General features: G+C 45.9%; 1 protein-coding gene across 1 annotated transcript in view; it reads left to right on the forward strand.

The window, feature by feature from the left end:
* The first annotated feature begins 6,243 nt into the window (after positions 1-6,243).
* The window catches only part of LOC144941081 (excitatory amino acid transporter 3-like), a 48,863-nt gene continuing 41,624 nt past the window's right edge, over positions 6,244-13,482 (forward strand). Inside the window, exon 1 of the mRNA XM_078867529.1 lies at positions 6,244-6,762. Coding sequence (XP_078723655.1) covers positions 6,684-6,762 — 79 coding nt within the window. The 5' untranslated portion in view covers positions 6,244-6,683. The remainder of the gene's footprint in view (positions 6,763-13,482) is intronic.

Raw genomic sequence — 13,482 nt, forward strand, 5'->3', positions numbered from 1 at the left:
ATAATGATATGCACTGTCCTTGTTTCTTTCTGTTTGCATTTTGACTGCTTATGTTGTGGTTATTGCAAACATGATGCCTTGTATAAAGGTGTCAGTTTTTTGTACCAGTTGAAAGGGTAAAACCCTATTACTATATTTTGCCACTGGTAAAGGAGGTCTCATAGTGTAAACTCCTGTGTTTGGTTTAGTACCTTCACTCTATTAAAAAAGAAACTTTTTTGTAATTTACCAGGTAAAGCCCACTGAGCTACATCGCCGTTTTTCAGAAGCGACATTGCCAAGAATGAGAGCTCAACGAAGTGGCTTATCACGTGGGAATGGATCGCAGCCAAAGACTCTAAACGCGGTGATGTTGATTCTAAATGTGGAGGGAAACACCGGAGGACCCGGAGAAAAATCCACATGACCACGGAGAGAGAGAGAGACACGCAAACTCCACATATACAGCAGGTTTCAGGGGTTGGGATCGAACCCACAAACGCCTGCATACCAGGCGAGGGAGTTAACATCTCCCCACCGTGGTGCACAGTCGGGATATTTGTCTGTGCGTCAGATGTTTGACAGCCATGACATGCGTTGACCACTGCTGACGAAAGCATTGCTTCTAAACCGCACAAAGAACCCCTACCTTCGTACGCTTTTATATATATAGAACATTAAATCGTGACTGCGTATGCGTTTGTGGTGGGGTAGAGGAGAGGTGTTGAACTTGAAATGTGTTCGATACATGTTATAAAGCTGGTTATATTGTAGCTTGGCTTCGTATCAGTGTTATTATGGTGACATTGTTAAACGTTAATCCCAGGGTTAGTGTCTGATATAGTGTGAGGGGTCCGGTACGTTTATGAGCTTTAAAATCAATTCTAATTGTGGGCCTTAGAGGAACCACTCGCAGTCATTGTTACTCGCAAGACAAAGATCCCCTGTATAGCCTCAACAGACTGTTGGGGCAAGTGCTGTTAGCGAGTACCTATGAAGGCCGGCATGGCACACGAGGGGGTGGGTGGCCAGCACCACGCCCGACTGCCTTTGTCTCCCCAGTGACGATGTTTACACACATTTCACGGAGTACTCATTTGAGGCTGAGTCGACCTAGGGAAGGCCCAGGACCGGTTAAGATAATCGTCACCGCTGTTGTCCGTGAGAAGGAATTTGATCGCCGGGTTTGGAGCACAGTGCGCTAACCACTACACGACCACTCCCCATTATGTAATTTTGAAGACAAAGATATCCCTTATAGTCGTAATCGACTTGTGGGGCAAGTGCTGTTAGCGAGCACCTATGAAGGCCGGCACGGCACACGAGGGCGTGGGTGGCCAGCACCACGCCCGATCACCTTTGTCTCCCCAGTGGCGATGTTTACACACCGCACCAGGTACACAGTGCTCTAACGACTATACCACCACTCCCCATTATGTCACACCACGTAAACACACACGCGCGTAGTAGATAGTTCAACACATACCCTACACATTCAGTACTCCCACTAACAACACTTTAACAAAACATTCACTGCACGTTCAAACACATCGTGTCAGTACTATCTCCTAATGTTTATATATTGTATATGTCTGTTCAGAACGACACGTATTTGGGGGGGGGGGGTACAGCGGTTGACTAGGGCATGGCACCTTTAAACTCTGCCACCTGAGTTTGACTCCCAGCGAGGGTCTATCATCAGTGGAGGGTGATGTCAGGAACCGACCCCCCTCCGACTAATCACGACCAGAGTTCAGCAACCAAAATAACAAGAAGATCCTTTCTTTGACGTTCATTCGGTAAAAAAAACAACCCAATATTTCAAGAGCCGCAATGCAATGCGGTGAACACGAGACGGTGGCTCCTTAAACAATAACTGACCCGGAGCAGTCCTTGAAAGAGTGGCAGCGGCTGCCCAGCCGCGTGCTGCCGACCTCTGCTAATGCCCAGACTGAACGAACTCGCGTGCTGAAGTCTTCTCAATTAAACCCCCACAAACGATACGGCGTAGATTGACAAAGGGTTAATTTTTTTTTATAGATTTTTTTTTATTATTCTCGTTCTCGCTAATTTGCGAGTGGTAGGATTTGTTCTGGGGACAGTGTCACCTATCCTACTTTTAGAATTGATCATGCTCATTAAATAGCTGTTGAGTTTTCGTCCTAATCAGAGGGTTGACTTATCAACACGTGACTCCCATCAGGGTGACTCAAAAGTTCCGCGGAGTCCGAAGTCGGCAGAAGACTGGTTTCTGTCACGTAAATATGGAATTCCCATAACTACAGTGCTGTACCATTTCAATGTTTCTAAATGAGAATTGTTTGCTAGTTTGCGGAGGGAGTTCACTGACGAATGGCAGTAATATAAAGACACTTTCCTATGAGGGCCATGCATTTGGAATGTTTGGCCTATTCCATCAGTGATCGTTTGTCTTCATGTGGGAGGAAAGTGGTGTACCCGGAGACAATCCACCACGCATTTCAGCTTGGAACACTTAAACCTCAGCACACATAGATTAAAGAATGTGGTTACATTCCAGAATCAACTGTGCAGTATTGCCAGATCCTGACCATCCCTGACCGCACCTCCGATGAGCACGGTTGGCTATGTACCGTGCGAAATAAGTTCAACATTCATAAATACATCTCTGTTCGGCTGTACCAGGTGGGTGTTATAGGTTCAAGCCTGCAACACCTGGTATTCGCAAGCAATCTCCTATCCCAGTACTAACCAGACACGAACTTGCTGAGCTTACGAGGTCTGCCCAGATCGGGTGCATTCAGGCTGATTTGGTCATGCGTACATCTTGACTTGAGCGACAAGCCTTGGGGAGCATGTGCTGGGTTTGTGTGTGCCAATATGTGGACAGACGGGCCAGAGAGGCTCCAGGGAGTGTGACCAGGGGGCAGACCCTTCAAGGACGGCCAGGGCTTCCAAAGGGGTCTCGGCAGCCAAAGCTGTCTCTCTCAGCCCAGCAGCGAAACCCTGTAATGAGGCGGGGGACCAAGGTCAAATTGAAAGAGCCTCCCCGGCTCAAACGAGTGCTGGGGCGGTGCCCATTCGCTCTCTTAATGATCATGAGCCAGTGGTGGAAATTCCACAACGGTGCGAACTTCTTTCACGCCGTTCGTTCGTAGCCGACCGTGCAAATCGGAGGTGCGGTACAGATGGGGGGCATAGTCCACCCATAGAACAAGCACTGGTTAATGCAAGCAAAGGGGCACCCGTTGTATAGGCCCTGTGGTGTTGGTGATGTGTTGAATTGATCCTGAGCCGAAGTTTTGAACGTATGGCTTCTGATCGTGATTGCAGTGATAGTTGTCCACTTTGTCCATCCAATGCTCACTACTGGATGAACACATTCCCACGCCGTGCAGGTCATGGGAATAATTGACCATACTTCACCACGAAACGAATGATATGGTGATACAGCGTTTGTAGCTGTGCACAAGCAAACTAACAAAATAAATCACACGATCGTCAATAATACTGCCATAAAATTCTACTTTTATCGGTAATGGTCCTTATTCAAAGCACACAGAAGCCAGAGAGAGTTGATACGTTGAGGGGCGCCACGGTGGCGAGGTATAGGCTACCTCTCCAGGTATACAGGAGATCATGGTTTCGATCCAGACCCTGACGCCTGCTGTATATTTGGAGTCTGCGTATCTCTCCCCCCGTGGTTGTTTGTAAATTTTCTCAAGGTCCTACCGATTTTCCCCTCCACATTTACAATCAACATGCGTTTAGAGTATTTGGCTGCTATAAATTTCAACACGATGATAGGTAACTTTGTTGCGCGATCATTTGTGGCCAGTTCGCTTCTTAAAAATATCTACGTAGCTCAGTGAACATTACGTGGTAAAATAAATAGATACGAGATTGAGCCTGCACTTTACACCATGGGACCTGATGGAAACTACATAATAATATTAATAAAATGTTTCCCGATAAACAGTTTTGTAAAGTGGCGCATTTGAATAGTTGCCGAGTACTTGACCACGTGGGTCAGCACCGGTTGGTGAAGGTGGGAAACATAGTGGGTGGGGTAGAGTCCAGGGCAACTGACTTTGATGTCCAATGTGTAATCCCGCAGTACAATAATCGTCTACCTGTAAACTGGTTTATGTGAAAAGGAGGGCCCGTCGAGATGCATCTGGGAGTCCCTTACGGCCTTATGTATGTGTAGAGAAGTTCCCACGGACGTACTCGGAGACGGAGGTAAGTTAAGGGCTTTTGCCAGGGTTTATTAAAGCTTAACAATAATACACATGGTACACAGCTCCCAGGGGCTAGGGGTCCTACTCTGAGTCCGGGTCCCTGCCGGCTAAGTCCGGTCTCTCTCTCTCTCGTGTCGGATCGTGGATTCTGCCGACTCCACCGACCGGAGAAAGAAGCACCTCTACGGCTACCACCGGCTTCTCCCCAGACTCACTATTCGATCCCTCTCTCTACCCCTGGTTCCCTCTTCACCCTGCTTACTCTACCCGTTCCCACAGTGACCCCGCTTACGTCACGGGGTCTCCCTTAAGTACCCTAGGAGACGTGACGTCATCGCACTCAACGGCACACCTGACGTCACGTCCCCATTTTACTCCTCTACATTTGCACTGGGGCCACTCATCCAAACACTTAGCCAGGCTCAGCCCGTTGAGCTGACGGGATAGGGCACATTCCATATGATTTGGTCACGGACAAAACAAATTCCACCATCTCCCTTTAAAACCCATCCCGCTTCGAGCTACCACAACGATTTACTTGTAGTCTTTATTTTTTTAATTCTGTAAATGTGTACAGTACTCAGTGAATGAGAGCAATAATTAGCATGCCTGTGTGTTTTTTTTCCCCCTTAAAGAGTTCTTGGAAATCCCCGTGTAGGACCTTATCTCGTGTGCTCTGAAGAAGGGCCGTCGCTCGAAACGTCGCCTATTATATATTTTTCATTTTAAGGACTCGGCGTTCCTGACGAATGAGTTGAGTTATTTTTTGGTAATTGCCCTTATCTTAAGAGGTATGCGTTTTTAGTGGTTAAATATTTAACTGCCCAATCTCGTATTTTCTAAACCCATTTACCCATTTGTTTACCCAACTAAAGAGCACTTTAGTGATTCCCGGTTGGTAAACCCCGGCGACTACTGAAGTATGGCCCACGCACGGCGTAGGGAGACTTTCATCCAGCAGTGGATAGACAAAGGGGCTGTACACGAACATACATATAGACACCGAGTCGAGCACACGCATGTAAACGATAAAGGCGCAGCCCTGCAGTTTCTTGCTCACGCCAACTGCTGGCGGAAGGGCGTCAAAGGCAGTCCCGATTCCGCTTGTTAAACTTTTAGTTAATTTAGTAAATCGATTTTAAAAATGTATTTACAATGTACTTATTTTCATGCTGAGTGTCTGTCGCTGCTGCGTCCTCTCAGCCGTCCTCAGGCGAAGAACGGAGCTGTTGTGGTCGAAACGTGGTGATAATTTTATTATGTTTGATTTTTATTATTTTATTATTTCCCTTCTACGTGACTTTACCGAAAGATCCAAGAATATGAATCCCTGCCCTTCAACACTGGCCTGATGTATTAAGAGCGGTGGGAGTCGTACCCACGCTTTACCCCACCACAAAGCAACCTGCCAATCGACTGTCGTGTACAAGCCACGGCAGTACGATTGTGGCCACGCAACACAAACTATGGGCAATATCGTAAACCAATGTAGTATGCGCTCCTTTGAAGGGCGATAATTTTCATTTTATTTGACCAGGTAAGGTCAACTGAGCTACGTAGCTCTTCTTCGGAAGGGACCTGACCACAAATGACAGCTCAACGAAGTGGCTCGTCACGTGGAAATGTGTAGCAGCCAAACACTCTAAACGCGTGATGTTGATTCAAATGTGAAAGGAAAAACCGGAGGACCCGGAGAAGAAACCACGCGACCACGGGGAGAGAGAAAGAGAGAGAGACACGCAAACTCCAAATATACAGCAGCAGCAGGCGTCAGGGTCACGATCGAGCCCCACGACCTCCTGCACACCGGGCGAGGTAGTGAACATCTCGCCACGGCTGTTCCCTCCTGAACGCGGCTGCCTGGCATGACAGTGAAAATTGGAGTCGTCGCCGCTCGCCGCTGCCTGGAACGTCTTCCCCATACGAAAGGGAAGACAAGTCCAGCGGTGCCGTGACCACCAAAGGCCACCAGAGGCAGTGCGTGTAGCTTGGGACCTCTCTCCCCCCCCGCACCACCGCGCAGCATGATCAAGCGCCAGTGACGTCACCGGAGAGTGGTCGCTACTAGAGAGCCCCGTCGACTCTCTCCGGGCTGGGTTCACACAGAGCGGCGAAGACGAGACGGGAGAGATAGCCGGGGTCTGTGGAAGCAGCGGCTGCGGTGGTGGTGGTGCTGGTGGCGTTAAGATCTCTACACTACCCCCACCCCCTACTCACTCCTCTCCTGCGCCTCGCTCATCCAGCTTCCACTGCTGCGCGGATGATCTTGGCCCGTCCGTGGCGGTGGTGCTGAATTAACGAGGCACTCGTTCGGGTTGTCTCGCTTGTGAGGGCGGCAATCGACGGGCGTTGCATTGCGAGCTGTTAGGTTGGGTTTTTTTTTCTTCGGTCGGTAGACGAGAGAGCGTAGTAGCATAGCGATACCTTTAAATATCCGCGCACGCACGCCACGTGAAACATTGATTTTTTTTCTCAAAATAAACCATGGGCTCCGATAATTGCATGAAAGGCTTTTGGAAGCGCAATTGGCTTCTGTTCAGCACCGTGGCCGCCGTTGTGTTGGGTGAGTATCTCTTGCATGGACGTATTATTCTACGTTGTTTGTTTGTAATCTCATTAGATGTTGCCGCATTTCATTAAATTACCGTGTTGTTGATGTTGTTGTTGTGTGTTTTTTTAACGTACGCCTATGTGCGTGCGCTCGTGTGAAACAACGCATTTTAATGGGATCTCAAATGATCTCTGGCAACATCGCGACAGTATCAGCAGCACACTACAGGAATAATAAGCACAGTCTTTACCACTAAACCTTGTGCCACCACTAACACAACCAACAACATATGTTAACTAGCAATGCTCTCTATGACCGTACATTTGTAAACACTGCACCAATCACAACCACCACCCCAACACGAAACCTTCGCCACCACCACGAACACAGCATCACCAACCACACATCTCTTAACGAGAAATGTTTTAGCCATGCAGTTACATTGTACCAATCACAACCACCACCAAACATACAACCACCACCGCAACCACATCTCTTAACGAGAAATATTTCAGACATACAATAACATTGTACCAATTACAACCACCACCAAACCTACAACCACCACTACCACCACCACCGCAACCACATCTCTGAACGAGCAATGCTATCTATGGCCATACATATCCACTCCACCAATCACAACCACCACTAAACCTTCTTTAAAGCCACCAAATAACCCAAAACGGCCGCATCGCCACCATCAACATCTCTCTTAAAAGACGCACACAGCTTACCCGTGGCCTTGCTCTGATAAGAACGCAATTGTTCTCACTCGCAATGACACTGCGACGGCTTGGGGTTGGGAGTGAGAGTTGTTGTTCGTAAGCATGTTCGGACTGTCGCTTATCAACTTGACCGTCATTCACTGTTGCAAGCGAGTTTGCCAATGGAATTCCGTCTAATGCTGACAATTGCACGATTCGCACGCACGGCAGTGCACAGTGACACACACAAGTAGCGGAGACACACAGAACAGCTTACGCAGTGTGTACACATTGTGGTGTAGTGTGTGTGTGTTGTGGTATTGTGGGCCTTGCTAGGATACTATGGTACAGAGAGGGCTGTAGTGTGAACTGTTCTGCCGCAGTCCAGTCTGTTGTGTAGAGGCCTGTGTGTGTGTGTGTGACTGTCTGTGTGTGTGACTGTCTGTGTGTGTGTGTGACTATGTGTGTGACTGTGTGTGTGACTGTGTGTGTGTGTGACTGTGTGTGTGTGTGTGTGACTGTGTGTGTGACTATGTGTGTGTGAGACTGTGTGTGTGACTATGTGTGTGACTGTGTGTGTGACTGTGTGTGAGTGACTGTGTGTGTGACTGTGTTTGTGACTGTCTGTGTGTGACTGTGTGTGTGTGTGTGACTGTGTGTGTGTTGTGTGACAGGATGCGGTGTGCCTGTAATTGACTGTTATATTACTGCTGTGTGTGTGAGAGAGAGAGACTGTTGTGCGTGTGTCAGTGGTGTGTGTGTGATACTGCCGCGTGATGGTGATGCGTGTGTGTGTAATTACTAGCTGCTGTTGCCACTCCATGTGTGTGAGATAGTGGCACACTGTTGTGTGCATAGAATGCTGCGTGTTTGTGATAAGACTGTTTGAATGTGCGACATTGTTGTTGCCTGAGAGACTCTGTCTCTTGTATACTGCTGTGCATGTGTTTAGAATGGACTCGTGTGTGTGTGTGTATCAGTGTCTCATGCACTGCTGTCTGATACCGATGTCTGCCTGCAATAAAATGTCACGTCTGAGATTGGCTGTTGCGTGTGGTGCATAACTCCATCACACACACACACTTTCATACACATGTTACACGATGTTAATCCACTGCTGGATGAAGGCCTCCCCCACACCATCTCACGAGGGTTGTTTGAGCAGACTTCAGATTGTTCAAGGTTCGGGATGATCTAACTCGCCACCGATGTTAACCGTGCCAGGGTATCCAACTCGGATAACCCAGAGAGGGCATAACCCACGCCTCCATTCGAGACGTATTTAAGTCTATCATGCACATACCGTGTCAACCCATACGTAATCAATATAAACAATTCATAGCTGACAAGCCACACGGTTTAGCCCGTATTCTTGAACGAGGAAATTGAGTTTTCAGGTCCATACGGCGTACAGCCGTTTCAATACGAGCCGAAACAATGCGTTTATTGGTTTGTGTTTCTCCCTTGTGATGGGACTTTGTATGATGAACGTTGAGATTTATAAGGGCACGGGGTCACCAATAAGGTCTGAATTGGTCTGTAATAAGGTAGACACTGACAAGGGGTTGACAGGTATGCATGCATAGACTATATATAATGTGTTTGATGTGTACGTATGGTATTTGGGAGTTATGCGTGCATATCAATTGTAGCCTAATGTCCCATAGGGGATGATGAGAAGTAAGTATGTGTATCAATTTTCCGTGTGGTCGTGTGTTCATGTCATTTGTTCCTTATGTATGCGCGTGTATGATTTAGTGATGCAGGATGACAGCCTTGGTGAGAAATGTCAGAAAGGAACGCCTTGACTATAATCAGATTACCAAAGGCGTATTACACCAGTAACTAGCATTACCCAGCTCTTAGTGTGTTTCAAGATGAACATGCAGTGGACAAATGTAACACGAAGACTTTCGCGGTACCAATGATACGATTCAACATAGACGAGATTTTTTTGGGGGGGGTCAGATTGGGCAACTACAAGTGTGTGTCGTATACCCTCATCCACCCGACACGGCTTATTTGATAAAGTTGTCGCGTGAACAAAACGTGTCTCTACGTTGTATTGTTTCAGCACTCCACTGGTGGTGGATGGAGAGCAATTTGGGTGGTCCGGCGTTTCGCTGGTGGCTAGAAGCGGCATCGTCAGGCAATCGCCAGAGTTGTGGAAAAACTGCCAGATGATGCCCCTTTTGTTCACGGTGACGTCTTTATGAACTGGCTGTGCCGGGTGGAGGAGGATTTACGACACACCTTTTTTGTTACACGCGGCCTGACCCAAAAATCTATTTTGAATCATGTACCAGTTAAATGCACGTGTATTGTGATTACGCGCATAATACGTAATTAAATATTAATATTATTTCAAAGGTCCGTTATAATGTTGGCATGATTGCATCGGCAGCCTGGGTTGATGTCAGGGTAGCAGTAGACAAACGTCCGCGTACTGTTGTACCATAAATCAGGACACAAAAGCCTCGATGTCAACGTATCGTGCTCAACGCAATTTGTGTTGATGGTACTTTACAGAAAAATGTCGTGCAACAAAAATAAGCGATCAGATTACACAACTTTTAAAATATCAAGAGTCAATTGATGCACTAAGAAACCTTGATTACAGACGTCATTGTTATGAAACTGCTTATTTTTTAAAAAAGTAACCCCCGAAACTACTGTGTGCGAGGCTCAATAAAATTCACATGAACGTGTCTAAAGGAGCATGTGTGTTTAGAGAGTGGTGGCGCAGTAGCTGGCACACTGCGCTACTAACCCGGTGACCCGAGTTTGGTCCCGCTCACGACCAATAACAGTGAACCGGTCATGGGCCTCCCCTAGGTCGACTTAGCCTTAACTTAGTACCTGGTGCGGCATGTAAATATCGCCACTTGGGAGACAAAGGCGGTCGAGCGTGGTGTTAGCCACCCACCCGCTCGTGTGCCATGCCGGCCTTCATAGGTGCTCGCTAACAGCACTTGCCCAAACGGTCTGTCAAGGCTATATGGGGGATCTTTGTGAATGTATGTTGTGTATTACTGTGCTAGTGTTTGTGAGGGTGTGTGCTTGTGAAACTGCACCTAGCCTGGCAAATGTGCTGTTGCCGCCTCGGATGTTGCTGGTGTCCTTTTAAACCATCTCACCCCTCCCTGGACATGAGCTGTTCTCATCACCTCCATCACCGGTTTGCCATCCCTCTCCCGGTGTGTTTTCACCCTGTGGCTACTAATCCATTATCAGTCTCATCCATCTTCCGTTATCCCTTCTCGCAGCTTATTGCCCTGCCCAATCCTACGTACCGATGTCAGCTTTCTTTGCGTACGGTCGCAAATCCATGCGTTGTTCTGTCCATCAGTGCAGCATTTCTCGTTTCCCTCCATGCATCGCACCATGATTCTGTGCGGTCATTTTTTTGTTGGATTTTCTTAGTCAGGGTCCACGTTTTTCAATTCTTGTTATGGCTACGTTTCCCTTTTGGCACATTGGTAATGTTACTTTTCATGTTCAAATATTCGTGTTTTCATTTTTACCAGGTACGGCTCACTGAGCTATATCTTTTTTTTCAGAGGCGACCTGGCCACAGATGATAGCTAAACGAAGTGGCTTATCGCGTGGAAAATTGTAGCAGCCAAATACTCTAAATGCACGTCGTCCAAAAACACCCCAACCTACTCTAACGTTTTAATTAATTGATTCTGGTTCACCTTCAAGACTTCCCCTCGATATACAAAGTCTTTTGTCTTTTCCATTTGTGTCCCACCGATAATTAACAGCGACAAAGCTCAACGTCTTCATCGATAATCCTAGCTCACAATAACTGCTATTGACTAATGTGTTGAGTTGTTGTTAATTGTGCTTGTGTAACATTACCAACCCTGCAGCAGTAGCAGCATCAAAAGAAAATGTGTCTAATGAATATTTTTCAAAAAATGCATTCTGCCAACTTGTTTGAAGTGATATTTGCTTTGCTCATGTTGATCGATACTGCAATTTTGCAGCTTCCTTTGGCAAGTTCATCCTCTTTAGTTTGATTTCACTTTGGGTCGTAATGACAGTCTCATGAGAACACGTGGGATCCGTTTCAATGCTCCTCGAATTATATTTACGGCTTAATTTCTGCAATCCAATACCCCCTAAATGATTGATCGTGTTGTAGTTTTATTATTGTAGTATTATTGTATCGTATAATTATTATTGTATCATTGTAGTATTACAGTATTGTCATATTCTTATTGTAGTATTATTACAGTATTGTATTATTGTAGTATCATTATTGTAGTATTATTGTAGTATTATTATTGTAGTATTATTAAACGTGTCTACCTCAGAAACCCTCCACCGAGTCTCATAAGCCCTCTCTCAGGAAGTCCCTGCCAAGTATTCATAAGTCGGAGGCTGATGGCTTCAATCTTATAATCCCAATTGAGTAATTTTCAGGCACATTTTATGGAAAAATGTGGGCATTGCCTTGAATAACCACGGTGCGTGGGAGCCAATCTCCTTGCCTGCCTCCTCATTCACTTGGCATTTCGTTTTTTGTGTATTCTCAGTGTAGGTTCCATCCCCTGATGTGTGTTTTTTTTCTATGCTACATTTATATGAAGGCCTTGCTTTGTGAGAGCTTGGATGACAGCATCAGTTGCCACTGAATTAAATTCCCGTTGCATTAGTCTATAAAAGCAAGGCAAATTCCATTGATATTAACGTGTATTTTCTGGCATGTGATTGATAATATTATTGTGGTTAAATGGATAAAAAAAGCCTTTATCTGATTTCCTCACACGGTTGTTTGGTATCTAAACTTGCGCTGTGATCTAAATAGGTTCTGACGTGACAGGGAGACAAACATCATAATCAGAATGGAGGAATCCGATGAGCTATAAAGCTCTTTTTCATAGATGTCCAGTAGATGGAGGCAGAGTGACAGAGGGATACGAATAAAAAAAATATCGAAAAATAAAATTACTGTTTGGCTAACAAGTCAAATTCTCACATTGCCTTGATCGGTGTTCAGTCAAACACGACCGTGTACTTGGGGTAGCGCTATTAAAAATACAGGCACTTCCACTAACGTGTGATTCTCAAGCTTTTAAAGCGACTCAATTGTACAGAACATAGAATCATAAAAAAAATCGTTATATGCTAAGATTTACGTAGAACGTGAAGTGTGACTTAACGTTCTGAAACAAAAAAAAATCTAACTTGTAGGCGCTTCCGCAGATTTCTATTGGCATTGGTAGGCCAACACAGGCCTTTAATGACCCCATCTCAACAAACGGGTAATGGGTTTCCAGTGTGTTTTATAGACCGATGCATTCTATTTACTCATGCATACATAACGCCTATCACACCATGCACAAGCAACCTGCTTTACCGTGTCAATCACTCTCTATTTCCCTTACTTAACCGCCAGAGTACATTCAGATAGCATCGCCACAGCTTTATATTTCATACGCAAAGGTGAATTTACACGCAAGTCCTGAGATAAAATATCATTTTAGGCGTAAAGACAAAAAGTAATACGGTGAAAAATTGCAGGTCTCAGTTAATTTTGGAACGTGTATTTTCTCACGTAGTTATACAATGCCTGTATTTGTAAAGTAAAATAAATACAAAATTGCGATGCAGGTGATGTGGTCACAATGCTCGGCTTGTAATCAGAATGTTCATCATCACTCCTTCAGCAGGGTCAGTAAAATAGGTACCACTTTGAGCAGAGTCAGCCATGGTCATCATACACATAGACTCACCTCGGCCACAAGAATGTTGAATTTCCTGCCACTCGGTTAGCACCACCCGGGAGACATTTTGGATTTTTATTTTTAAAAACCACAAGAAGGCTAAGAATACATACTCAACATGGTGGCAACCCTGAGCTACTGGTGAAAATTCCATATTACTATGGCAAGTACCAGTGTCTCACGGGGACAGCCACCCATCGACGGCATACAAATGAGTATTTAATGCCACGCTAGAGATGGATGATGATGTCGAGTTGACCCCTCAACCACGAGTTGAATTCTTGACCTTC

Source organism: Lampetra fluviatilis, chromosome 24 (assembly GCF_964198595.1).
Source record: "Lampetra fluviatilis chromosome 24, kcLamFluv1.1, whole genome shotgun sequence".
Classification (NCBI taxonomy): Eukaryota; Metazoa; Chordata; class Hyperoartia; order Petromyzontiformes; family Petromyzontidae; genus Lampetra; species Lampetra fluviatilis.